The sequence below is a fragment of the Epinephelus fuscoguttatus genome, linkage group LG17, assembly GCF_011397635.1.
Source record: "Epinephelus fuscoguttatus linkage group LG17, E.fuscoguttatus.final_Chr_v1".
NCBI classification, from domain to species: Eukaryota; Metazoa; Chordata; class Actinopteri; order Perciformes; family Serranidae; genus Epinephelus; species Epinephelus fuscoguttatus.
In genome coordinates this window covers 17,280,247-17,305,206 of record NC_064768.1, presented here as the reverse complement: position 1 = coordinate 17,305,206, position 24,960 = coordinate 17,280,247, and the positions used below count along the sequence as shown (strand labels likewise).

At 40.8% G+C, this 24,960-nt stretch overlaps 1 protein-coding gene across 1 annotated transcript in view; it reads right to left on the bottom strand.

Moving 5' to 3' along the window:
- angpt1 (angiopoietin 1) overlaps positions 1 to 24,960 on the bottom strand; it is a 74,855-nt gene that overhangs the window by 32,298 nt on the left and 17,597 nt on the right. Inside the window, exons 2-6 of the mRNA XM_049602429.1 lie at positions 13,813 to 13,968; positions 13,074 to 13,195; positions 11,592 to 11,824; positions 2,541 to 2,665; positions 672 to 773 (exon numbers count right to left, since the gene is read on the bottom strand). Of these exons, the coding sequence (XP_049458386.1) occupies positions 672 to 773; positions 2,541 to 2,665; positions 11,592 to 11,824; positions 13,074 to 13,195; positions 13,813 to 13,968 (738 nt within the window). The remainder of the gene's footprint in view (positions 1 to 671; positions 774 to 2,540; positions 2,666 to 11,591; positions 11,825 to 13,073; positions 13,196 to 13,812; positions 13,969 to 24,960) is intronic.

Sequence of the window (24,960 nt, the reverse complement as noted above, 5' to 3'; positions counted from 1 at the left end):
ATAGTCCATTTGACAATAAACTGACAGCTAGTGGAAGGTATACACAGGTGACTCCCAGAGCAAACACTAGCAATGCAGCTGCCAGCAATAATAAATCCAATTCACTGTCTAAACACAGCGTAGGCTCTGAAATGTTAACACCCTTACTGCAGAAATGCATACATTTCTCCTTGATGACAAACAGATGAAACACCTGGCACAGCGCTGTAGAGACTAAACAAATGTATTGTTTGCAGATTTAGGTAATAATTTCCTGTTGGAGAAGAGGAAGAATAACAGCAGGCTTCACTGAAGCCTCGGTCGAGGAGCGAAGCAAGTCGCCGACACCCCAGACAATATTTCTAATACAAAACCGACGGGGGAGCTATTGCTGAGGAGGAAGGACATCTGGATGAGTGGATGCTGCCTCTTAGTTTTCAGCATATTCAGTCGAGGCCAAAAAGCATACGCTATTTGTCATAATCCCCTCTACGGAAGTGTATTTATAAAGCAGGATGTTTTCCTCGTCTCACAGTTTCGTAATTTATGCTTGATGGATATGAATGAGTGTCCGTTTTTGTGTGTGTTGAGTCACTCGTCTTGTGTTTAAAGGACCATCTTGCTTTTAATGGATACGGATGAGTGTCTGCATGCCGGAGAGTGTCTATCTGCAGGCATTTGTCTCGTCTCACCATTTTGTACTCCTTCCACGTTCTCTGGAAGTCCACACTGCCGTCTTCTCTGCGTTGGATGACCGTCCAACCACCACCGGCTGTTTCCATGTTGCAATACACCTACAGAATTAGAAATTGAGAGAAAAAGGAGGGTGGGAAAACACATGTATGAAGGTAATGAAACAATGATAGCACCCACAGGTCTTTGTACATTTTTTCAAGATTCAGTAGAAGCAATTTAACTAACAAGCTAATAAATCCAACATTCAACATGACTCTCAGCGGCATTTAAACAATGAAGGGTCATTTGGACAATTTTTTGGTTTCGGACACTCCTTTTCCCAGCTTTCATGATGAATCATTGTTGGGAATGCGACGTATCTGTGTCCTCCTCAAACTTAATCAGTGTCTCCTTATCCCTCACCAACTCCCTGGAGATGTTCCTCATCAGGCGGGCTTGTTTCTCCAGGATCAAAGTGGAGGTCCTGGGTGTAATGTGGCCCTTAACCTTGGACCTCAGCGTGTGTAAGCTGATAATGCATGGGCTGGTGCTCTATCTGCAGTGTTGCTCTCTGTTTTGAGGAGACCCCAGGGTGGAGTGGAGAAGGTCTCTCACCTCAGCTAGCCCACACAGCTGAACACACATGAACGCAGTCTGGGTATAATTAAGGAAGTACCCTTGACAGAATCATTTTCCCTAAGACCAGCTCATCATTCATAGTACACATGCACAAAAACGCACACACATACCAGCAATACTTGAACTCAAGCTATAATCAAAATATTTTTTCCTGATACAATCAGTATGTGAGTTATACTTCATCTATGGTCTATTTTGGCCTGGAAACTTTTAGAAAATCTAACACATAATTAGAGAAATGTATTAATACAATATGGTATTGGCATCGTTATTTCCATTACCATCATAATAAACAAAGTGATTGAAATTACTGCTGTAAAAATTACATTTTGTCACATTTACAAAAAATAAGTATGATATGTTAGCTTGCTGTCCATTTTAGCATCAGCATTAAAGATACACAAAATACACAATATAACATTTTGTTTTTCTTATAATTTGTGATGAAGAAAATAAAATATGGAGTGTTTGTGAATGGCAGCCAATTAACCTATTCTGGATTTTAGAATAATCCTCTGGCCATGTGCTTTCCTGTCACATGACTACTGCTGTGCTCACCTAGTTTACAAATTAGAAAAATAAAAACAAAACTGAATTTTACATACGGTTCAGTGTGGTGGATGACAGTAACCCCAAAAGACAGGCGTACATTTTTATGTGTTAAAAATGTGTTTGTGCTCTTCTTACACACAAAAATCTCAAATGTTAAAGAATCGCCCTTTGGTGTTTGTCTATTTTTGCCTGTGTGCTTATGTGGCTAGATATAATGTGCCACAAACACATTGTTGAGTATATGGGAGCTGCCAACGACTCAGAAGGTGTTTAACTTAAATAACATAACAAATTCACATTTCTGTGACTCGCTTGTTTGAGTTTGAGAGAGAGAAATCCACACATGCAAACCTTCTGCCAACGTCTGACTTATTAAATCATCACTTCCATCAATCAAGAGTATGTAAGCATAGTGTAGAGGTGAAGAACACACACACACACACACACACACACACACACACACACACACACACACACGTGTACATTTGTTACCATCCTGATCAGAGCAGTGTCCTGTTTCACACCTCACCCCCCTGCTAAACTCCTGCACTCACAAAGCTGCCACGTGTATTTTCAGCTTTCAGTATTCCTACTTCCTGTAAACCCACAATGACAGAACAACGTAGAAGTGATGAAAAGGCAGATATTTTCACGTTACAGCGAGCCGCCAGCTGTAAGGTATCGTAGCTTCTCACCTTTTTGGTCTCCTGAGCGCCGATCTGGATGGTGTAGACTCCGTTCTTATGGAAGCCAGCCTGGTAGTGGTCGGCACAGTCGCGAAACTTCTTCTCTTCAATAGCCTTTGTGCTATTAGGCACAACTGTGGGTGCACAAGAAATAACAGAAACATTGTTACTATAAAGAGAAATGATGCACAACTAAACTTAGTTGAAGCCCTTCGGTAACTAAGCATTGCAAATTGTATTTGATCTCTGATGAGAATCAATAGCTGTTATTTTAAAGGAATAGTCTGACATTCTGTGAAATACGATTATTCATTTTCTTGCCAATAGTAAGATAAAAAGATTGATACCACTCTCATGTCTATGACCTTGCGTTTGGAGCTGTAGCCAGAAGGCAATTAGCTTAGCTTAGCATAAAGACTGGACGTAGGGTGAAACAGCTAGCCTGGCTCTCTCCAACAGCAGCACCTCTAAAGCTCACTAAGTAACACAGATCTTGTTTGTCTAAAACATGTATTTAAAACCACAGTTTAAGTTCATGTCTGTGTATGGACTGGACAAGGTTTACTCAATGTCATGGGCAACAGCTATTCCCTGTTAAGCATCGACTAGGAACAGTGACTTCCTGCCGTTGTTGCTGATTGTATGGAAACCTCAAGGTGATATGACTATGGGAAGTCAGTTTTCAAATTTATGATGTGCTAGGCTCTCCACTCTAATTGAGTGGGTATGGCTGCAGCTGGAGCCACAACCTGACCCGCCCACTAGCTTCATGACTTGCCCTCCATACATTTACATCAGTCTATGATCACCCTCCTTTGTCCCCCTCGCCGGAAGCAGAAGCCTCAACAAAAATGCTAAGTTAGCGATAAGCTGGCTACAAAGTATTAGGTTAAAAGAGACACGGTTAAGGTAAGGGTTAGGCCTCGCATAGCAGGGTTCAGATAATGGTGGTGGGTTTGTCTTGTACTAGTGGTGGGTGCACTTTATAGGGGCATTGAAACAAAATGTGTCTGCTGCTATACCCCATCGCAACAGTTATCTGAACCCTGCTACAGTGCAACACTATTGTGAATAAATGTGAGGGCAAACGTAGCAATAATCCACTTTATAATTCATTAGCCTATACATAGAGACGTGACTCACTTTGTAAGTAACGAGATGTAAGCATTACCATCACCCTTACCCTACCCTTAATGGCCTCTCTTTGGGTTTGTATTGTCCAGTGGTGGGCGCGAGTTGTAGAGGCATGTCGTGTATGCTTTAAGCAAGATGTGCCTGCAGCTATACATGTCTCACTCTGCTACAAGTCTTTATATTAAGCTAGCATAAGCCATCTGTTTGTCAGAAACACATGCCAAAGCTAAGGTGTTGGTGCCACACTATTTTGTATCTAAAGACGGGATGAAATAAACCCTCATACACCAGATACAGACACAGGAATAGAACTCCATGCTATTAAAATTGTTACCCTTCATGCAACCTCTTGTGTCAGACAAGCATGTTAATCATACTTATCATACATAATGTTTTATGAAATCACAAATTCCAACCAAACCCTGAACAGGTCAATTAATCATATTTCAGATGTGTACATCTCAGAGGAGAAAATATAAAAGGAGTCTGAGGCAGAAGCTGATCTGTGAGGTCTCACTGTGAATATCTTGTAACAGACAGATAGAATCTGAGGGCGACTAACTTATTAACAAGAGAAAAGCAGTTCATCGACTGGATGATCTCCTGCACCAAGAGAGAGGCCCTTAGACTTTGACAGAGCAGCTGCATCCATTTCCATCTGCAGATAATTATGGCAGCACTATTTTGAAACCAAGCAAGGGGCTAAGGACAAAATACTACAAGCTATAAATTTCAAGTTCCTGTTATAACAAGTGGTTTGTATTTACCTTGCAAGCCCTTGTTATATTGATGGAAATTCCTTCCGTTTTTTTTTTCACTCTCTCCTCTTTCTTCCTCTACTTCTCCTCCCATATGAGGGGTTCATCTCAGTTTTCACGTCATTGCTTTTATTGTTGTAATTGTTGAGTCAAAGAAGATGTCAGGGGAAAGTGAAATGTGTCAGCGATCTTTAGCCTTCGCTTTGATGCCCCCTCCTGAGCGCAGAACATCCCGGTGGAAGCAGGACGCTTATTTGGGAGTACTATCTGAGCATTTTGACAAAGTATTGAGTGTCAATGACAAGAATCTCCCGCTGTGACAGGTTGACAGAGTGGACCTCACGCTCCAGACTTTAATACAACAAAGAGCGGCCCTGTCAGGCGGTAATTTACCCCAAGCCAGCAGACAGCAGGGCACATTTTAAAGGCCAGGGAGATCACTGACAGAGGGGAACTTTCTGGTATTCGATCTGTAACAGTGTGAACAATCATTTCACAATCGCCCTTGAGATCTCCCTTGGAGGATTAAGACTGTCTGCCGAGGGACTCGATGCTCAAGTGTAGGAGCGGCTCCCTTGAACAGCTTGCTGCCCAGCTCTGCAAATATTATTTATGTCCCGATATTTATTTACAGAAAATATTTTGCAGTTCAGTGGGGACTCGTATTCAGTAGGGGGTTCATGTGAAAAGACCAGCAGGGCTTGGGTGTTTGCATAAATCAGTACCCTTGCCAAATGAGCCCAAATACTCGGACTAAAGAGAGTGAGTAATGGAGCTAAATGGACTGCCGTAGACATCACTGCTCCCATGTGACTATAATCAGTCTCTAAATGCCTCTGAGAGTTTAAGTGATTCCATGCAAGATCCAATGAATTTCTCTGGTGTATTCATATATGAAAGATGCAAAGCCCTATAAAATACCAGTTCATTCCCACAGTACATTTTACAACAACCATGTGTAGTCCTTGTTTAACATATGAAGAGGACTATGGTTTTTGTGTGACAATGTCTGACAAATGTGTCAAGATTCATGAGATTTAAGTGGCTTTCACCAGCCCATTAGTACTTTAGATGTAGGTAACTATAGCTTCTATGCACTCTGAATATTCATTAAGTTTACATCAAACAATGTGCATAGTTCTGTTGCAAACCCCATGTCAGCAGTTTCCCCTTTTTAGAGTGAAATCCTGTTAATGTTATGTCTCCCAGCACTAGTCACAGTCCTCCCGCTCACAGCTGTGCTTTTAAAATTGGCCGGTTGAGTTTGAACTGAATGCAATAAACTTCCTCTTGGATACTTGGCAAGGAAAAACAATCTTCAAGCATATGAGCCTTTTGATGTCCTTAAATCTTTTTCATTTTGCTCAGGCAGCTCAACCCCCTCTTCCTCCCATCATTTTTTAAAAAATGGATTCACTTGATTCACACAGGTCACACTTTTTTGGAAAATCTGGAATTTCCAGATTAATCCAAAAAGATCACAATTCAACCAAAACTACATCTTTCCCTTTAGCTAAGTATTTAAGAAGTCTAATCCTGGTCAAATTCACCTCTGGTGTCAAAGTCCTGTGCTTTTTACATCTAATTGGTAAGGATGTTTCTATACCATTCCCCCCAGATATGTTGACACTATAATACTATCTATATATATTCATATTTTCACTCAAGCTGGCCTACAGCATACAGTTAATGCACACCACTGTAGCCTTACAGTCGTCATAGGAATAATTTAGACTTGGCAGCTCAGGTGAATGCAATAAATCGACTAACCAAGTCTGATGCCTGGAACTGGTATCTACTGTCTTATTGAACGGCTCTAAAACAAGGTGCTGCATTTAGCATTTTGAACAGACGTGTGCAAACACATAAAATAAATTAGTCTAATTCCCTTTGTGAGAATAAAGGTGAGAGGTACCATTCTTTTAGGCAGGTCACTGAGGTGACTTGCAAGAGGCGCACACTTTACACAGTCTTTGCAACAATAAGCGTCAACTTATTCTGCTGTTCAGTGAAGCAAAAAAATAATAATCTTGTACAGCACTCAAAAATGTGGCCTGGATCATAAAGTGATGTCTAATGAAGTGGTTTAGCTTGCTGTTGTATTGAGGCATTACTACCCGCAAATGCCATTTTTGAGGCTTTGAATGGAACCCTAAAATAATTCCACTTTCTTTGACTCTGAGTAAGCAGCTGTAAAAATGATGAATGTCATTCATTTAGTGGGATAATAGAACACTGTAAAACAAAATCATATTTAGCAGCCAGAAATTTTTACAGTGTTCCAAAGCTGAGATCAATTACCGTTAATAACAGTGTGTGGCTCATTGCACCCTAATGAGGTTTGGGTAATGATTACAACCTAAACAAGAGCTCCACTGCCGTATCTGGCCACATCAAAAATATCTTCCCGGCCCTCAGTTTGCACTGCAAACGGTTCGAAAACACACTGGAAACCTTAATTTTAGGAAAAACCATGCATGAACGGCTGGAAAAAAGTAAGTTTATGGAGATTTAATGTTAAAACTCCCTTTTCTAAGTATCCACTTCAGCAAAAGCAAAGTCAAAGATGATCTGAGTCCATGCTTTAAAGGAAATGCTCAGGCTCAGTTTTCAAAACAACGCCTAACGCAAGCAGACGCCACTCCATGGCATGAAATTCTAACCCTTTCCTCAAATGAAAACACTAATCCGTTTTCCAAACAAACAAAAGCCCTCTCCTGAAGATGGAAAAAAAGAGAACTCTGCTGCTTCTGTGTTTTAAATGCTGTCGAAAAACAGGGGCAGTACGTCAGTGATCAGTGAGATGTACCTACTCCTTCACCTCCTTTGGAAGGGGCGTCCCACAGGAGCTATTACAGTTTGACTTATTCGGGTTGGGGTGACGAAAGGGGAGACCTCTGACCCACAAGCCCGCCTCAACCCTGAACACCACCATGGAGGAGGAAAGGACCAACCACAGAGCAACAGCGGCCATGTTCCATTTCTATCGACTCCCATTAGGGCAGCCACCAATCACAGACAGAAGGACAGTAGTGGTACCGCGCTTGACTGACCCTGCTGACACTGAAAATAGCATAAATGGTGGCAAAATAAAGGCTAGAAAAGCACAATATATAGAAAATTAAATCAAGCTTGGCACATTACAAAGCCAGTAAAGTAGAGAGCCAGAAGTGTTGCATGAGAACACACTTGAATGTCAGTTTGAAGAATGCAAAGATGATGACGAGTCAAGCCAAAATGGCCTTAAGAGACCTCTGGTAATTAAATGTAGCATACACAAATCCAGACTAAACAGATGGAGTGTGAGCAGAGGCTGTTTGTGACCTTTATTGCATGCCACATTAAAATTACAAAAGGGAGCAGCGTGATAAATACAAAGCATGTGTTAATCATGTGCAGTAGTTATCTGCTCATGACTCCTACACCCCGTCATACCATTGCTGCTTCCTGTCTGATGGGAAACCTCAGGAAGCACTGTGGGGTCTCAAGGAGTCTCTGCAGGAAATCCAAAAATGAAAATGAAGTTGCAACTATTCCCCCGACACAGACATTCATGTCAAATCTCCTGTGACCAATGCGATTTAAGGCCAATGTTAGGATCAAGTGGGTTCGGCATTTAAATGGCTGAGAAGGGGGTAAATGAGTTCAGTTGCTTGCATTGCTGTCAGGTCAAACATAGGGCCAAAAGGGAAATCCCTGGACGTGTATTAACAAAAGGGAGAGACTCAGAGGAATAAAATAAGCCTATTACTTCATACCCAGAGTCATGCTTAACGTTTCAGTGAAGCCATGTGCACAGACTTTATGAAGTTAAAGCGTGAAAAGTGACTGTTGCAACAAAAAAAAAGGAGCACCATGCTGGTTTATGAGAGGCACCAAACCTCTTTAACAGGAGCATACCGGGTTACAATAAGAACCATGTTTCTCTCTTCATGCTGCTCTCAGTGATGCAGGAATTAATAGCCATTGCATCCCTGTGTCTCTCAGTGTGGGGTAAAGTTTGTAGAACTGGTGTCATCATAATTTTATAAGGACTGTAAAATCTAAGATGGTGTATCAGTAACATCTGACCAGAGGAAGTAAGTATTCCAAAACAAGTTGAGTGCTGCCTCACAGTTCAAGCTTCGAACAGCCCATGTACAAACTTTGCTTTGCAAATTGTGGTCTGGCAAGGGTCAGTAGGCATTTTCTAGGGTTAGGGTCATTGCTAGTGGGGGTAGACAACATTTGGATCTGTCTATAACTAATCAGCAGATGAATGACGGACGCTCTCCTCCACTGAAACATAAACCTTTCTTCGCCTGGTTGGACCAAGTCATTGCACAGTGTATGCCCTTCATTTTGCATCTGGGTTTTAAAGTGAAACAAGACTAACGGGAAAATTCACTAAAGGACTGCATGGCTTTTGCAACCACTAAACCTGCACAGAAACCGTGTAATTCTCACAGCACCTGCAAAGGGTGAAATGCACACCTAATTGCTGCCAAGCAAATAGCGCTACTTGCATGTATATTAATTCGGTAACATCTATGCAAGAACAGTCCGATTCACAAAGATTAGCACTAATAGCCACATGCGTTAACAGTAAAATTATTGGTGTCTTCGGAGAGTTGGTGGTAACTGAAGCACAATGACAAAATTTTGCCCACTGTGTTCTTGGCGCAAAGGCAACATTCATACTTGACCACATGGATGATTGCAATCAGCTGCAAAACTTCATGGCCGTGTTTGCATTGTAATATAAGTAGCGCAATATCTTTCGTTAACCAAACCTTGAGATGGGGCAGATAATGGCCGCAACTGATTTGCAATTCATGGTGCTATTAGCAGCTGCAATCCATTCTTTGTGAAGAGTCTACAGCCAGTCTAATGGCACTAAGTGAAAAGTCTTTATCCGGAGGGATTGAAAATTCATCCCGAAGGGGACATGAATATCTTAAAAAAAATGTTGCTGCAACTCATCCAATAGCGGTTGAGATATTCCACTTAAAACCACAAATGACAACCTCATGGTGGCATCAATGGAAAAGTCAGAAGATCACGAAAGTCAGGAGGCCCCATCCTCTGGGGACAATTAATGTCTGTACAAAATGTCATGGAAATCTATCTTATAGCTGTTAGAAAGACCAACAGACAATCTCTGGAGCAAACTGAAGCCTGGTTCACATTATACGATTTTCACCGCGATTTTGACATCGCAGAGGATCTTGAGAGCCACCTTGGGTCGGGGGTGAGTCGGCAGATAGTCTGCCATGACGAGTCCTCATGTGTGAACAAGCCTATGAACACGTCGCCCCCTCGTTTGTGACTGGGACTGGATATCTGGCATGCTAGAAAACTGGAGAAGTCTGACACGACTGACAAAGAGCATCAGCCAATGAGAGGCGGGATACATCCCATGTCAGCACGCAGGAGGACGGAAGAAATGTGAGGAGGACAAGCCGCAGGGTTGCCAGGTCTGCTTATTAGCCGTGACTCTGTCTAATAAGTTATCTAAACGCATGATATTATGTCAGCAGTTGCTTCTTTTGGGCTTGTTTCCATAGCTCTGGTTGCTTGTTTCTCTCCCAAGATCTGGCAACACTGACAAGCCGGCAAGCAACAACAACAATGGCGGCATCCTCAGGATCATGGGGAGCGCGTTGTGTTTGGACCCAGGCCCTGGAGGCAGATCTGATTCAACACTGGGAGGAATATCCATGCCTTTACAATGTGTCGTCTCCAAGTTAAAAAATGTAGTTTGGTCACCGCGTTATCTGGGGCTCTGTCGGCGAGGGCTCGGTGGAGAAATCTTGTGGTGTGCACACACAGGTCGTAACGCAGTTGGCGAGACTCCCGCTGACAGAAACACACATCGGCAAGTGTGAACACTCAAAAGATCATGATAGTCTCTGTGACGCAAAATCAGGGTGAAAATCGTGTAATGTGAACGAGCCTTAACTAAAACCATAGCTGCAACTTCTGGCAATGTCAAATAACACCTAAACTATTCACTATAATCAAACACAGAATAACTTTTAGGCGAGAAAAAGACACACCTACCATCTGTGATGGATATCATACTGCCTAAGGATCACTCTCACACTTGTCCTGGCGCTCTTCAGTACTAGCTCATTTCTGGTATGACATATTTAATTGGTTTTCCAATAAAAACATTCAGCCAGATTGTAATTTGGCAAAATTTGGCTACTCTGCCAGAATAAAGGCCCTTCCCTTCCATCAAAAGCTGCCTTCTAACACAATCAAGGTTGCAGCTAAAGAACTGATATTACTAAGCTGGAAGTCTCCATCATCCCCATTTTAGAGGAGATGGCGCAACAAAATACATTCTGTCCCTAAGATACAACAGATTTGCTTCAGCAAATGGAATTTATAAAACAATTTCCAGAGGGTTTTGGAAGCTGTTTTCGACGTTGCTAGACGAGACCAAAGTGTATAACTCATGAGCTCTGCTACTTTGCTCTATCTTTATTCTATGCAAATGTTGCCTTACACTGTATACTGACTGATATTCTGGCAGTCCCAACCTATGTGTGTTTTCTGTAATTGTTGTTGTTTTCTTTTTGTTTATTCATTTGCTCTTTTTTCACCCTTGGCCCTCCTGGCAGAAGGGGCAGTTTTCTGTTTTGCCAATACTGCTGTTAAATGACAGCATTGGACTGGAGTTCTACCAATCCCCTGTCTTTCTTTCTCTTATTTTCTGTAAATGGTATTGGGTGCCTTATGTCTATTGTGTGTGTTTGTTTCATTTTTTTAAATAAGAAAGAAAGAAAGACAGAAAAGGACACACAATTGGTAAGTCATGTTTTATGTCCACGTTGTCCTTGATTTCTTTTTTTCACTCAGTTTATCTTGAAAACACAGCAGTGCTTGTTGTTGCCATCATCTAAACCATTCCTGGTATTTCCCTGATTGGTCCAGCTTTGAGCTGCTGGGCTCAGTCAATTCTCAGTGGCTTTGCTCGGCTATCAGGCTTCTCGATTTGGTTAAACATTTACTAACACTTCTAACAGGTTGTGACTTCCTTCATCTCCATACTCAGCACCATACAACTAGCCAAAATGTGCTCTTACGTGATCACTATTGTGTAAGACCGTATTTACACTTGGAATTGCTGAAAAAGTTCCAAACCTCCCAGCATGAGACACTTAGATTCCAGTAAGCTTACCTCCGTCTTTGGAGCAGAGGTTGAGCAGGTTGTGGACGGTATCCATCATCTCCTGCTGCTGTCTCTGCAGGGCGGTGCTGTTTCCTGTGGCCCGGCTCAGCTGAGCTTCGAGCTCCCCGATAACCCCGCTCTGCCTCCCCACCAGGGCCTGCAGACTCCCCTTCTCCTGCTTCAGCGTCTCCAGCTCCTCGCGGTGTCGCATCTCCATGTCTAACATCTTCTGCTCCAGGAGGCTGAGGGAAAAGGGAAAAAAGGGAGAAAATATTGTTGTTGGAAGTTGGAGAAGTTGCTAATTATTAGGGTCTTTTAGAGTATCCAAATCTGCTGGAGTGAGAATTGTTTTCATAGATTTAAATAGCTTGAGTATTGTTTTGCAATTTTTGTTATGATATCACCAGAGATTACCAATTATGTAATGTGTATCTGTTTAATTTCTCTTTAAGCATCAACAGATTAAAGCTGACTGAGTAAAATTCCTCCCTTTTTGACATTTTTGCTTCCTGTTGTTACTTTGTGATGGACAGTGTGGGTATTACAATCAAAACATGGTGATGTACCTTTACTTAAAAACATTTCCCAGAAAGTGATATGGGAAAATGAAAGAAATACAAATAATGATGTCTGTAAGTTTGGTTGCCATGTGTTCCCAACACAATATAAACATACACTTCATCATGCACTTTGCAGACTCAGTCAAGTACTTTTCAAGTAAATGAAAAAGCCTTCTCAGTACGTCAGCATTACCACTGTACAATCTAATGCCTGAAAGATGATATAAGCTGACATCAAATTCATTAACCAATCATGTTTCCCTCTATTATAGATTTGGTAAAGGAAAAAGAAAAGACGACATGTACAAGATGAAATCATGTCATAATTGCTGAAGCTTAGGGAAATTGCCCTCAGAAATCTATCTCCGTAAGCCTCAAGAATAACTTTAAAGTCAGAACCACCAGAGACTACGCTTTCAAATGGTGTTCTTTTTTTTCCTGAAGTGATTGCATAGGGTTTCTAAGGATACTGCAACGAGAGATGTGGACCAAACCCTTTTAAATACTACATCATCTAAGACAATCCCACAGCACCAATCACTGCAAAGAAAACAATTTGGAGACATGAACATGTATCCAAAAGCCACATTTTAATCTCCTGATTTTGCAGCAAATGTGCTGTTCTCCAACATTGAAACCATAGCCTCGTGCATTTTTAACTGATTTACTAAACATCACAGAAAATACAAGCTTCCTATTATGCTGTTGTATATACAAGTGAATATTGTTTTGGAAAATGGACACACTGTGTGGTAGTCAGTGAGAGCTGGTAGCAAGCTTTTGATTTTGTTTATGCAATCACGCAGAGAACAGCAGCACAGACTGGGTTTTCTCCTGACAATGTATCATCTTCATTTCCTCCAGTCTGTCTTTGCTGCAGTGTGGATGGTATCCAGTGTGTGTGTGAGTTTTGTTAGCTTGAAGTGTTTACCTGTTCTTGTCATGCAGCTTGTTGATCTCATTGGTCTGGATCATTAACTCTTTCTCCAACTTGTTTGTAGAGAGAGAATTTTCCAGCAGCTGGATCTCGAGCCTGGATGTCTGATTCAGAACCTGCAATGATAAGACATGCACAGATAGTAGATGATATTATGCCTCTATACATACTATATTAATGGCATTAATCCTAGCTACTATCATGAACATGTGCTCCAAACCATGAAGAGAAACCAAAAGCACAGGGCTGTATTTCAGGCTTTCCAGACACACACTGCACATTTGAGGCGCATATAAAATTTTTACTTTGTTTTTTTTTTTTGTCAAGTGTTCACCCAACACATGGTAATACTTAGGAGATATTCATCTCTGCTATGATTACCCTTTTTAACTTTGCAAACGGTTGTCTTTGAAGTACTTCAGCAAAAATTACCCACTGCTAACTTCACAACTTTCCATCAACGCCTCCTCAAACTCCTCCACATAAACACCAAAAGTAACCTGAGCCAAATAACTCAAAGAAGGGACAAGCATTTATATAGCATCAGTATTGTCTTTGGCCTGTGCTCTGTAACCTTTTCGGGCAGTGGACCGGGGGATAGTTCAGTTAATGGAGCATAGGATGGATGCTCTCAGGGTGTGTGTGCATGAGAAAGACCTAAGAAAAAGAGTTAAATGGGACACATCTATATGTTTGAGAAGATTAGTGTGAGTGTGTTTTTCGGGGTTGTTACCTGCGTCTCAACGTCAGTTAGCTTGCGTGTTTGTTCAGCCGTCTGAGAAAGAAGGTTGGTGCCCATTTCCAACATGGCTGCTGTGTGGTTGTGGACGGCGCTCTGTTGCAGTTGAGCCATCTCTGTCTTCATGCTCTCTTTGATGTAGTTCTCAATCTGGAAATAAAAAGGTTGCAGAAAACGAATTAGAATCATGAAGAAAGGGCAACTTTATATGATGCAGAAGACCATAACTGACAGATAGTTGTCGATTTTGATTACAGCAGGTATGTCATGATACCAGAAATGTAGTCGATACCAGTACCAGTGACATTCCACGATTCTTGATACCCAACTTGATACCAGGGTGAAAAACAAAAGAATGATAAACCCCCTGTACTTAAACATACACTCTTTAATACGGGAACATTTAGATTAAATTTCATTTAAACCTTATTATTAATCCCAGATGATCTGCTTCGAATGCAAAGTACTAGTCTATGTGGGTTCATGAGAAGTTGAGGCAGAGGAAAGATATTACATATAGCCTACAGTGCTACTGTGTGACAACTGGTCTTAATGCTAGGCTTGTTGTCCTGCCCTTCCCCCACTGTGATGTACGGCTGCGCTTGTCACTGTCACTTTTTACCCCAAGTTAAACATTTTTCAACTCTCAGCAACCAGAAGAAAATGCCAAATGTGCAGCACTCAGCGCAAAATCGATGCTCGGCGCCTTGTCATACTGCTGTCATTTATAGCACTGTGTAAATAGGCATCATTCCCCTTGCAAAGAAGTAACAAAGGCCTAAGGAAAAAGAGCTTTCCTTATTGAAAAGAAGCTGCAGCTGCACTCGCTGACACTTGAAGACGTCTGCCACCCTGTCAGATCTGCAAGTGTCAGAACTGCATCCCTGGTACGTATGGTACCTACCATACTGGCGAAAAACAATTTCGGCATCAACTTGGTAAGTATCAGTTCTCATGACATCCCTAAGTCCGACACAGAACACAACACAAGTTTCACTGTTTACTTGTAGGTTTGCCACATCAATGTATGGATGCAGAATGCTCTTAAAAAAACAAAACAAAACAAAACAAAAAAAAAAAACAAGGTATCATGGATCATGGCGCCTCCAGTTTGATATCCAGACACAATGTAACTCAGATGCCACCTTAGCATCTGATGCACATAAGCTACTGATATAACTGGTCCCACTGGCCCAGTAAATCTATCCCTCGATTGAACTGATTTTCAACACTTTATCTGTGATCACAGTGCGGTAAAATGGTAAAAGATGTTTTTATAACTGACATCAGGCTGCTTTCAACTCCAAGAAATATATGAGCTGAGTACACTGATGTAAGGCATTGTTTTTGTCCCCACTTGTTCTCCTCTTTGTCGTTTACACATTCATGCTAATAGCAGATTTGAAAAATGCCACATAATGTACATAAATCAGGATACAATATTCTAAACTAGTTTTTAAAATCTACGCTCCTTTGGGTGCACACTGGATAAGGTTTCCAATGTACATCTAAAAAAATGCACAAACATATTTTCTCCATCATTTGAAGAATGGGTTTGGTCAATATAGGCACAGCCAGATGTAGGTGGTTAGCTTTAGATGGAACAGGCACAGATGAACAGATATTCACTGGAGCTTGTCTAGAAAGAACTCTTTCATCCTTAACTCCAAACACAAACAAATGACAAGATGGAGGTTTGTGTTGGATACAAGTCTTCATATAGATATGGAGAATCTGTGCTTGGATTCTTATTTCATTTTCCTCCCAGTATATCATTATTTTTGGAGTTTTTCCTTTCCTTTTCTGAGGCTGAGGTAGGTAGGGTTTAGGTAAACCTACTGAGTCTTACTTGCATCTTGTACTTGCTATCTTTGTGTCTTATTTTCACAGTGTTTCACATCATTTTGTTCCCTTGCTTCTCAGCTTTTGATTAGATAATGAGGGGCTTATCTGTGAATAGTTACTTTTTGTTTTATAAATAAATCTGACTTGATTGGATTTTAAGTGTCCACTTGTTCATCTGGGTTCTCGCAGTCTGAACACACACTGAGGGGATTCAGTAATCAGCCAGTGGGGAGTTTCTCAATTTTGATTTTGGGTCATCAATGGGCTGTAACAGCCATGTTTCAGGAACGCATCAGCCAAGACAAATCAGAGTCAAACAACACATCACATGTGTTAGTGTCCTTAGCAACAGCTCCCATCCTGCACTGTAGCTGTGGGCTAATTCAAAGTGCTTACACAATGAGAAACTATTTAGTGGAGGGAAATGCTTTGTTGTGGGTTGCAAGCAAGCGCAGGCCTCCAAAGCTGAAAAACAAAACCAGTGCAGAGGTGCCAAACACTGGAGTTCATCAAATGGCCCCTTGAGGCTGGATCCAAAACAGAGTCAATCCTTACAAACCCCTATGTTAAATTGCCCAACTTTACAGCAGAAATAAACATTTCACACAGAGACACAGCTGTGGTCTCTATGGCTAATTTCTACATTCATGACAGCTATACAGGAGGTGAATTTTTTCATAACTCACTGGTTTACATTTTATTAAGGGCCAAAGTTATGCATATTTAAAGGCGGGGCCACTTGAGCGACAGGTTGCCTGCCTATAGCGTCCTCGGCTTCTCAGTCAGATCCACCCATAGCTCCTCCACAAATACAGCTTCTCGTCCAAATATGTTCACTTCTGGCTCAAGAAAACCAAGACGGCAACAATAATCCTGAACTTGAGGCTTCAAAAGTCACAAACAAACTTTATACAGCCTATGGTTGCAAGAAACTTCCATAGGGAGCAGCTGGTGAGAGCACAAATCCTTTCATCCATCTGTAGGTATACACTGGAGTAACCATTACTGTGTTAGCCCTGGTGCCCGGTGATTTACCCCCACTAACAGTCCAGTCAAAGTGACTTATTCGACTCACATTTGGAGGTCCAAATGCCTGAATGAAGTCAACAAACATGCAACGAAACAAAGTAGTGCCTCAAATGACATCTACTAGAATCCACCACACCTGAAGGAAAACAATCAATTAGAGCCGAGGAGCCCTTAACACAGCTGTCAATCATGTCAATCCCTGCTCATTAACTGTGGTCAAACTGTGAAACTAGGCAGCACTGATCAAATGTGAATGACAATTCTGTCACTGCACTGCCTATTTTACACCTCACAAGTCTTAAAAAACACATGTTAGTGTACTGTTTAGCTGTAAAATGAGACAGTTTGCTCTGGCTGGTGGGCGGTGCTTGGTTTCAGCTCGACTGTTTCCAACATGGCAGCTGGGTCACAAACTTTCTCACTTTACAGGTAAACAGTACACTAAAATATGTTTCTGAAAACATTTTGAGATGGCGGTGTAGTAGCAGACTCTTGATTCATAATTGATCAGTGCTGCCTGGTTTGACAGCTTCACCCCAGTTCATGAGCTTTGATTGACATGAGCTCTGATTGGTTGATCATCATGTACTACTGCCAGGTAGGGCTGTAACGGTACACGTATTTGTGTCGAACCGTTCGGTACGCGACTTTTGGTTCGGCACGACCCTGTACCGAATTACTGGGCGCAGGATATTATTTTATTTTATTTTGTTTTATTTTAATTCCGTTTTTGCGAGCTGAACCATTTAAAATATCTAGTTCCCCGACAGACATAATTCAGTGATGGGCTGAGTCCTGTAAATCTCTGCTTTCACTTTGTGCAGCGCATTCTCGCATTTTGACAACATGGCAAGTGAGCCTGACGAACCTGAAGACCCACCCGCAAACCTTAAGTCCTCCGTTTGGGAACACTTTGGTTTCAAGGTAAAATACGAAGATGGAAATAAACAAGTTGACAAGAAAAAAGCAGTGTGCTGACACTGCAGAACAGCGGTCCGGTATGTACTTGGAAACACGTCTAACATGCTAACGCATCTAAAGCGACACCACCCGAGTTTGAACGTTAACCGGCACGACTAGAAAAAGCAATCTGGTGCGAACTACGATATCGTTGTCGTTTAAAAAGAAAGAGCGTTTCCCTGACCATCGCGCTAAAGAAATAACCAACGCCATTGGAGTTGAGTAAAATTGTTTAAGCTGCACTTTAGATATAAGCATGTTTTGTTTACTGCACTTTAACAAAGTGGGAAAGCTAAGTATGTTCCTAGTAAAACTGAATCTGAGCAGGCTTTAAAGCTGACCAGCTGCACTATACTTTTTCCTTTAATTGAGTAAAACTGTTAAAGCAGAAATGTATATTTATATTTTTTTTTCAAAAAATGTGTTAAAAAAACAGCAGGATTTTATTTTTTACTTTTATATTTCTATTTTCATTCAAACTGTGAAAAAGCAGGATTTTATATATATTTGTTTCATTCAAAAATTGTGTAAAAAGAGTTAACTGCTGTGGTGGTATGTTTTAATAAGGTTACAAATAAGTAAAAGATATTTAATAGTTATTTTTTTCATTATTGTACCAAAAAAAAACGAACCGTGACTTGAGTACTGAGGTACGTACCGAACCGAGATTTTTGTGTACCGTTACACCCCTACTGCCAGGATCTAGTCACAGTTTTGGCAAATATGACAAAAAGTTATTTTGTAAAATAAAAGTTAGCGACTACAGCTTTAAGACAAGCTGGCCTTTTCTGTTTCCCTTACTTTAGGTTGAATGTACAAGTTCGTAAAAGGTTGGTGAGATCTCAAGTTCTTCAGGGCTTTCCATTATGGCCCAATCTTGACAACTGTATGCTGGAGTGCTTCCAATTTACATTTGATCAAATGATTAGATCAGTGAAAAAATAAGACGACAAGGTTGACTGTGTATAGTAGATATATACTGTATATATATTGGTTTTGGGCCCATGTTGGCAAACATTAAGTTTTTAAAACTAACATAATAATCTATATATCTGTATCTACTGGCACAGTAAAATCTTGATAATATTTGCACTGTAGATATTTCTAGTGGAACACACTCTTGCAAAGAGAAAAGCACAGCCTTTTTTCCTGCTTTTATAATAAATAGATGGATTGCAACTTTTCGATCAATCTCAGGCTGATAGATAATGAAACAGAACAGAGATGGATCTCTTTGCTCTGCAGCTCTCAGCCATATGCACAGGTCTGCCAAGTCGAATTAGCTTTTCAATGTAATATCCTCTCTTGGCAGCGATATTAAAGTGAAATGTAACATTTTTTCGGGCTGGATTTCAGGCATAATACTGCTTCCCCTAACTGTGAACTACATAAGGCTGATATAAGTGTCACTTTCCACACAACCTCCAATAGCCTGGCCCGAGAAATTGGAAAGAAAACAGCGAGTCTGGAATTCGCGAAGCTCAAGTAATGATGGATTACTCTGCCTGATAATGAACCAGAGAATAGGACTGTGTTTGGAAATGGTTTTTCGTCCATCTAGAAATGTAAAATCTCTGAACTCCGTGCATGGTGTAGGTTGTTTTCATATCCTCTTAGGGGGCCGAAGTTCAAATCTTCAGTTTAAAGCTCAATGCTTTGTCCATCTTACAGCAGCAGCTTTGCACTGAAGTTTACTCATATGCTGAGATTATTGTGTGGTGTTCAGCTTTGCACACTGTAAGTCACCTTGAGAGAAAAGGTACTGAAGGGACACATGGCTGACAGAAACTTAAGCCCAGCGATCACTTCATGGTTTGTGTCGTAGGAAATGTGGCTGACTCATGGCTGGATCTGGTGGGGGTCATAAATGGAAAGTACCAAGGAGAAACAAGATTACGCAAACACGCCCAATCATGTAAAATCACCACTCAGGAAGCCGTAAAATGGGTCTATGTGGGTGTTGGGTTATTTAGATGGTTTCTAACCTCGGCTCCAGTTAAACGCTGTGCTTTTCCAGTCTGTGACTACCAATAGAAACTATTGTCAGCAATGAAAGCAAACACTCTCTGTCATTGCCAGAACAGAAATGCAAATTTGTGTCCGTTGGGAATGGGATTGAGATGGTGAAATAAATATGAGTGCATAATGAGAATGCAAAGGTTGTAGTGCTTTATTTTCTACTAAGACATGGGGTTCTAAACCTATGCCAATGGCTGATTTTCTACAGATTATATTGTAACTAAACCATGTTTAGTTGACCTGAAACTGGAACCAATTAATTCATCTCATGGTGCTGTTTTCTCATCATTTTCATCAAGAGACAGAGTCAAAAAGCCAATGTAGTCGAGCCAAGTGGTAATTTAGTCTGATACTCACAAATTCTTCTCACAATTTGGAATTTGACGAGAGGCAGGTGTCAGACTAGTAAACATGGCTTAAAAGCTGTATGGGTTGGTAAGCCTCTCTGTGGAGCTGGAGCCCACCAACTCAGGGTTAAACTAAAAAAAATGGGGGTCATCCTGAATACAGTCAGGTGTAACTATCTAAGTGGCTATCTGCAGTCGGATTCAAACTCAAAATGAGGTTTCAGACATGAAGGGCTGCAAAATTTGCTCTAAAAATGAGTTTTTAGACAAGCTGGTGCATTAAAGAAACACAAGAATTGAGAAAATTAAGCGTGTAATGCTAAAATTTTCTGTTGGAGAACCCCAAAACCTACAATTCATATGTGCCCCCGCTAAACATCAAAACAAAAGTAATACCCTTGTAACTTCTGCTCTGGGGTAGCCACTGTGGCTGCAAGTGAAAATTATGATATCACACTAAATACCTACTGTAACAGTAGTACAGTGGGGAAGAGACATAAAACCAGTAAACTAACTCGGTAATGTCATTATACAACAATATTTACTTAAAGTTGGCCAACATAAGCCACCATAAGCCTCCGGTCAAACCAGGCCAAATAAGGCTGCAACTGCAAAACCCCTGAGTGTATTGAAGAGAGGAATGGCGTGTTTTATTGCTCCTAAATTCGGCTTTTCTTTCTTTTTTGGTAAAAGAAAGAATATTTCATTTTTCTTGCAAAAGTTACACTTTAAAATTTGAAGTTAAAAAACTAACTTTTGTCAGCCTGCGCCTGAACATTTCACACTTTGAAAAGAGAAAGAATTTAAACTCCACTTTCATCAAAATAAAAATAAATCTGTGTTTTTAGTGATTTATTGGGGACATTCCAGAAAGTGCAATAATACCAGACTCTGCTTTTAGAAACTACTAAATCTAGCTTCTGGTTTCACAAAATCACTGTTTGCTAAGTGAGAGTCACATAAACACAAGTTTATGTTTCCCTAAGTGCTACTTTACAGCGAGGCATAAAAGTTTCAAGGTGGTCTGGCTTCATGTGCACTGCTTGTGACTTTACTAATGATGCTGCCCGACACACAGCGATGGAGATCCATTAGTACCTTAACTGCAGCTTCACAATGCCACGTACTGCATGTGCAGACTGGTGTGTTTAGACAGTTTATGAGGTACAATTGACTGCGAATCACTAAGCGAGCTGCTTTGGGCTGTCTAGAACGTAAATGACAAGCTGTACAACATAAAACATGTAGCAGGATGCAGTTTTTAAGAGCACAGGGACTGTTGAGCATACAGAGGGACAAGTGTTCACAGGCAAAAGGCGCAAAATCCATCAGCTGAGAGCTCCAACATACATATTCTGCACATTGTCATGGTGCAGCTGCTAAATTGCCATCGCTTGAGAGCCAAGAACAGGATAATCCCTCAAGATGATACTCCCTGCTATCATCGTTACAGATTACTGCAAATATTTACCACTTCTCTGACATTCCCCATTTAGCCATTTTAAAAGGGGGTCTTGATCTTTTCCTAAACAGGAGCAATAGTGGTGCAGCGAGACACTGGGAGAGTTAGAAAACAGCAGGCCTGGACTGTATAAAACACTTACTGCTAGAGCTCTGTCACAACTCTGCTTATCTCTGGCTCTTTCTGTTTGTGTGTGTGTGTGTGAGTGTGTGCCTGTGGGAAGGTGATGGTGACGGTGTTACTGAGCTGGTCTGGCTTCTGGGATGCATCCTTTACGCATCCCTTATCCATTTCAGACCACTTTAATGGACTAGAGCATGGGGGATATTACGTATGAACACCCACTCCCCAAATTAGCACCCCTTATAACACCCAACTTGAAACGAACACCAGCAAATACACTCACACCTTCTTATCGCCCACCAACAATGAAGAGTGAACTGGACAGCCCCCCTTGGAAACCCAGTCCTATAATTCACTCTGGTAGGGCTTTAGGAGGTGTTACCCTGACTCACTGCCCTGTCACCCTCCAGCATTTTATAATACAGATATGGGCAACCTCTGTACGTATTTTAGAGAGCTGTCTTACTCACTCACTGGCTTGTTTGTTTTTAAACCCACCTTGAAACAGTTTTAAGGTTCTCTGTCTTAAACTCTGTCAAGATTAGGTGACTAACAACTCAGGTCGAACTCACAGTTGACCTCTGTGACCTTCACCCCAGTGGCCAACAGCCAGGTCTTTACTCAATTGCTGCCACATTTTTTTTCCTCTCAAAGAATGTCAATAGCGAGAGTGGCCAACAGGAAAACTAAAAAATAAAAAACTGATAGACTTGCCTCATGCCTTAGTGGAAAAAATAGAGCTTATACTCGACGTTGAAATGGGGGATTTGATCAATTGACCATTTGCTTGAGTCTTTATTTTAGCCTTTTGAAACAAAAAAATCAAGATTGTTTGTTTATCTAGTCTAATGTAAACTACAGTCGTTAGCATGCCGCTAACTAACCATTACCTACAGCAAACGAGCGTTACTTCCAAGGCCAAGGTAAATAGCTAACATTAGTTAGTGGTGCTACAGGTTATTTTAAAAAAAGCAGCAGTGTAGTGGAGGATATGAAGGGTATACCCACCCTTTTTTCTAGCCATTATTAGTATATCCACCTATCAACCAAAAAGCTACTGTACTATATCCTCTTGAGACCTGAACTTTTGTTTGGTATGCATTTTTAAATTGTCCTAACTATTTGGTATCAGTTGGACCCAATAAATATATTGAAAAAAACCTCAGCATTTTCAACAATAATCAAGTGCCAATGTCCTCAAACGAGTACTTCCTTCTACTTCCTAACAGCATCTTATCTTGTTACTGTTGCTAGAATTGGTCAAATTTGTTGCCATATCAAACTACAAACATTATTAATCATTTATTCAACTATAAAATCTGTTCAGGTTTTGGACCTTGTTGACTTGTTGACAGAGATGGCTGCCATCTTGTTTTAGTGTATTGGGGTCCTACTACCACTAGATGGCACAAAAAAGTGTCCACGAACGAGGACAGCAGGTCTAAGTTTAGTAGAATTAAGTATATGGGTCAAGTTAACCCAGAATGTGATGCACTCATATGCGGACACAGGGTCTCAGGAGGATATAGGAGAGTATACCCACTTCCTCCTCGGTAACCTAGTCATCTACTGAGAAGTACACCCACCTCATCTAAAGACCATTAATAAAAAGTCCTGTTTATGCCTAGAACAATCATTATTATGCATTTATGCTCCGGCAACCCTTGACAACATATCCTAAGATAGTGTTACGTTTTTGACAGTTAAAGCACAGTATCATGTACATAGCAATGAAGTATAGATTTATGACCTTTTTAGAGGATTCTTGTTTTAAAACAAATCATTAAGATGTCAGGGAGACATTATTTTCAACCAGCTCATGGAGCCAACATAATTAACAAGGTAGCTACAGCTGATCAAAGTTTACATTTTCCATTTATTAGACGAAATCCGTTTTTGCTAGAACTGACCAATTGGCTTTTGACTACCTCTGTCTGAAATCAAAGAAGGTACATGTGCTGTGCAAGACTGGAAAGCTAACAGGCATAGCAACAGTAATATAAGTAAGGGAAGTGTAGCTTAGCAAATGGTCAGTTATTATCATATAGGGTAGACACAGGGGTCTGCAGTGAGGTGGGTGGTCCAGCCCCCTGGCACATCTTTGTTGCTCAGACCAAAAACTGTTGATCCCAGGACTCTCTCAGACAGAAAGACTGACTGCCATCTGAAAAACAACCAATCTACTGCCAGCACCCTCTGCTCTAAGACTCTTTTACATCTGTCTCTCTTCTTTTCTTCCCGTTTGTTTTTCTGTCAAGATGCTATTGTGTTGATGTCAATGGCGTGTTCAGTTGTGCATTTCCAAGGACATAATGAGTCTTGTGTACACAACCTGAAAACAAACCAACCGTTTCTCTGTATGAATTACTCTGTAAATCACTGTGCGTACTTGGAGGTGCCCAGAATCGCTTGGCAGGTTCAGAGGCACACCATTTCAAAGCTTTCCGGTCACAATGGTTTGTCAACAGGGCAGACAATGAAAGAAAGTGAGAACACTTAGCCAATACTAGAGCTGTCAAGTTTGGTTGATTTGCTGGTCGTTTCTAAAACAAATCAGAACTTCAAACCTGACGGTAAATGTTATAGGCCAAATCGATTTTCCATATTCATGTTTAAAATATGTTCCACTTGCATGCCCTTATAAATCATTATTCAGTGTTAAGAGTTAATATAAACCACAAATTGTAAAAACAGAGAGGAAAACGTGATGTGAAATTTTGATGTGTTGAATTTTTCAAATGACTAATGAGCATCGTAAACGGCCAATTTACTTCAAGTTACAACAATAGAAAACCACAATGAAATAACAAGGTTTGATTTCAAGAAGGTCTGTGTAAAATGTGAAGAATCTGTTGCTAAATCATATTTTCGAAACACAAATTGGCAGAAATGGGGCTCTACTTGAGTCAAATTTGAGATTTCAGTGTTTAATGGGGTGAGGTTTAACATCCAAAAATACAAAAGCCCTGAGAAATTAAGAGAGAATGGAAGGACTGTTTCTGTTTTTAGTTTCCTTTGGGAAAATACATGCTCCAAAACATCAACATGGCTATTTACTGTTACTATCATCATTTTTAGCTTTCTCCTATATGGGGACTACTGTGCCATCGCTAGCAGAAATCCCACTACATGAATAGCTTCTGGCTTGAGAGGACTTTTTAAATCAAGAACTCTGACAGTGTTATGTCTACAGGACATACCTTCAGTGATTAACTACGAGCCCCCGAGCAAGATGAATCAAACAAAGTCTTTTGCGTATCTGTAATATGTAAGTTAAAAGCCAATTCATCTCAGAAGTCAAATGAAGTATACAAATTACATTCTGACATTGTGTTATGAAAGGACTGAACTTTCTCT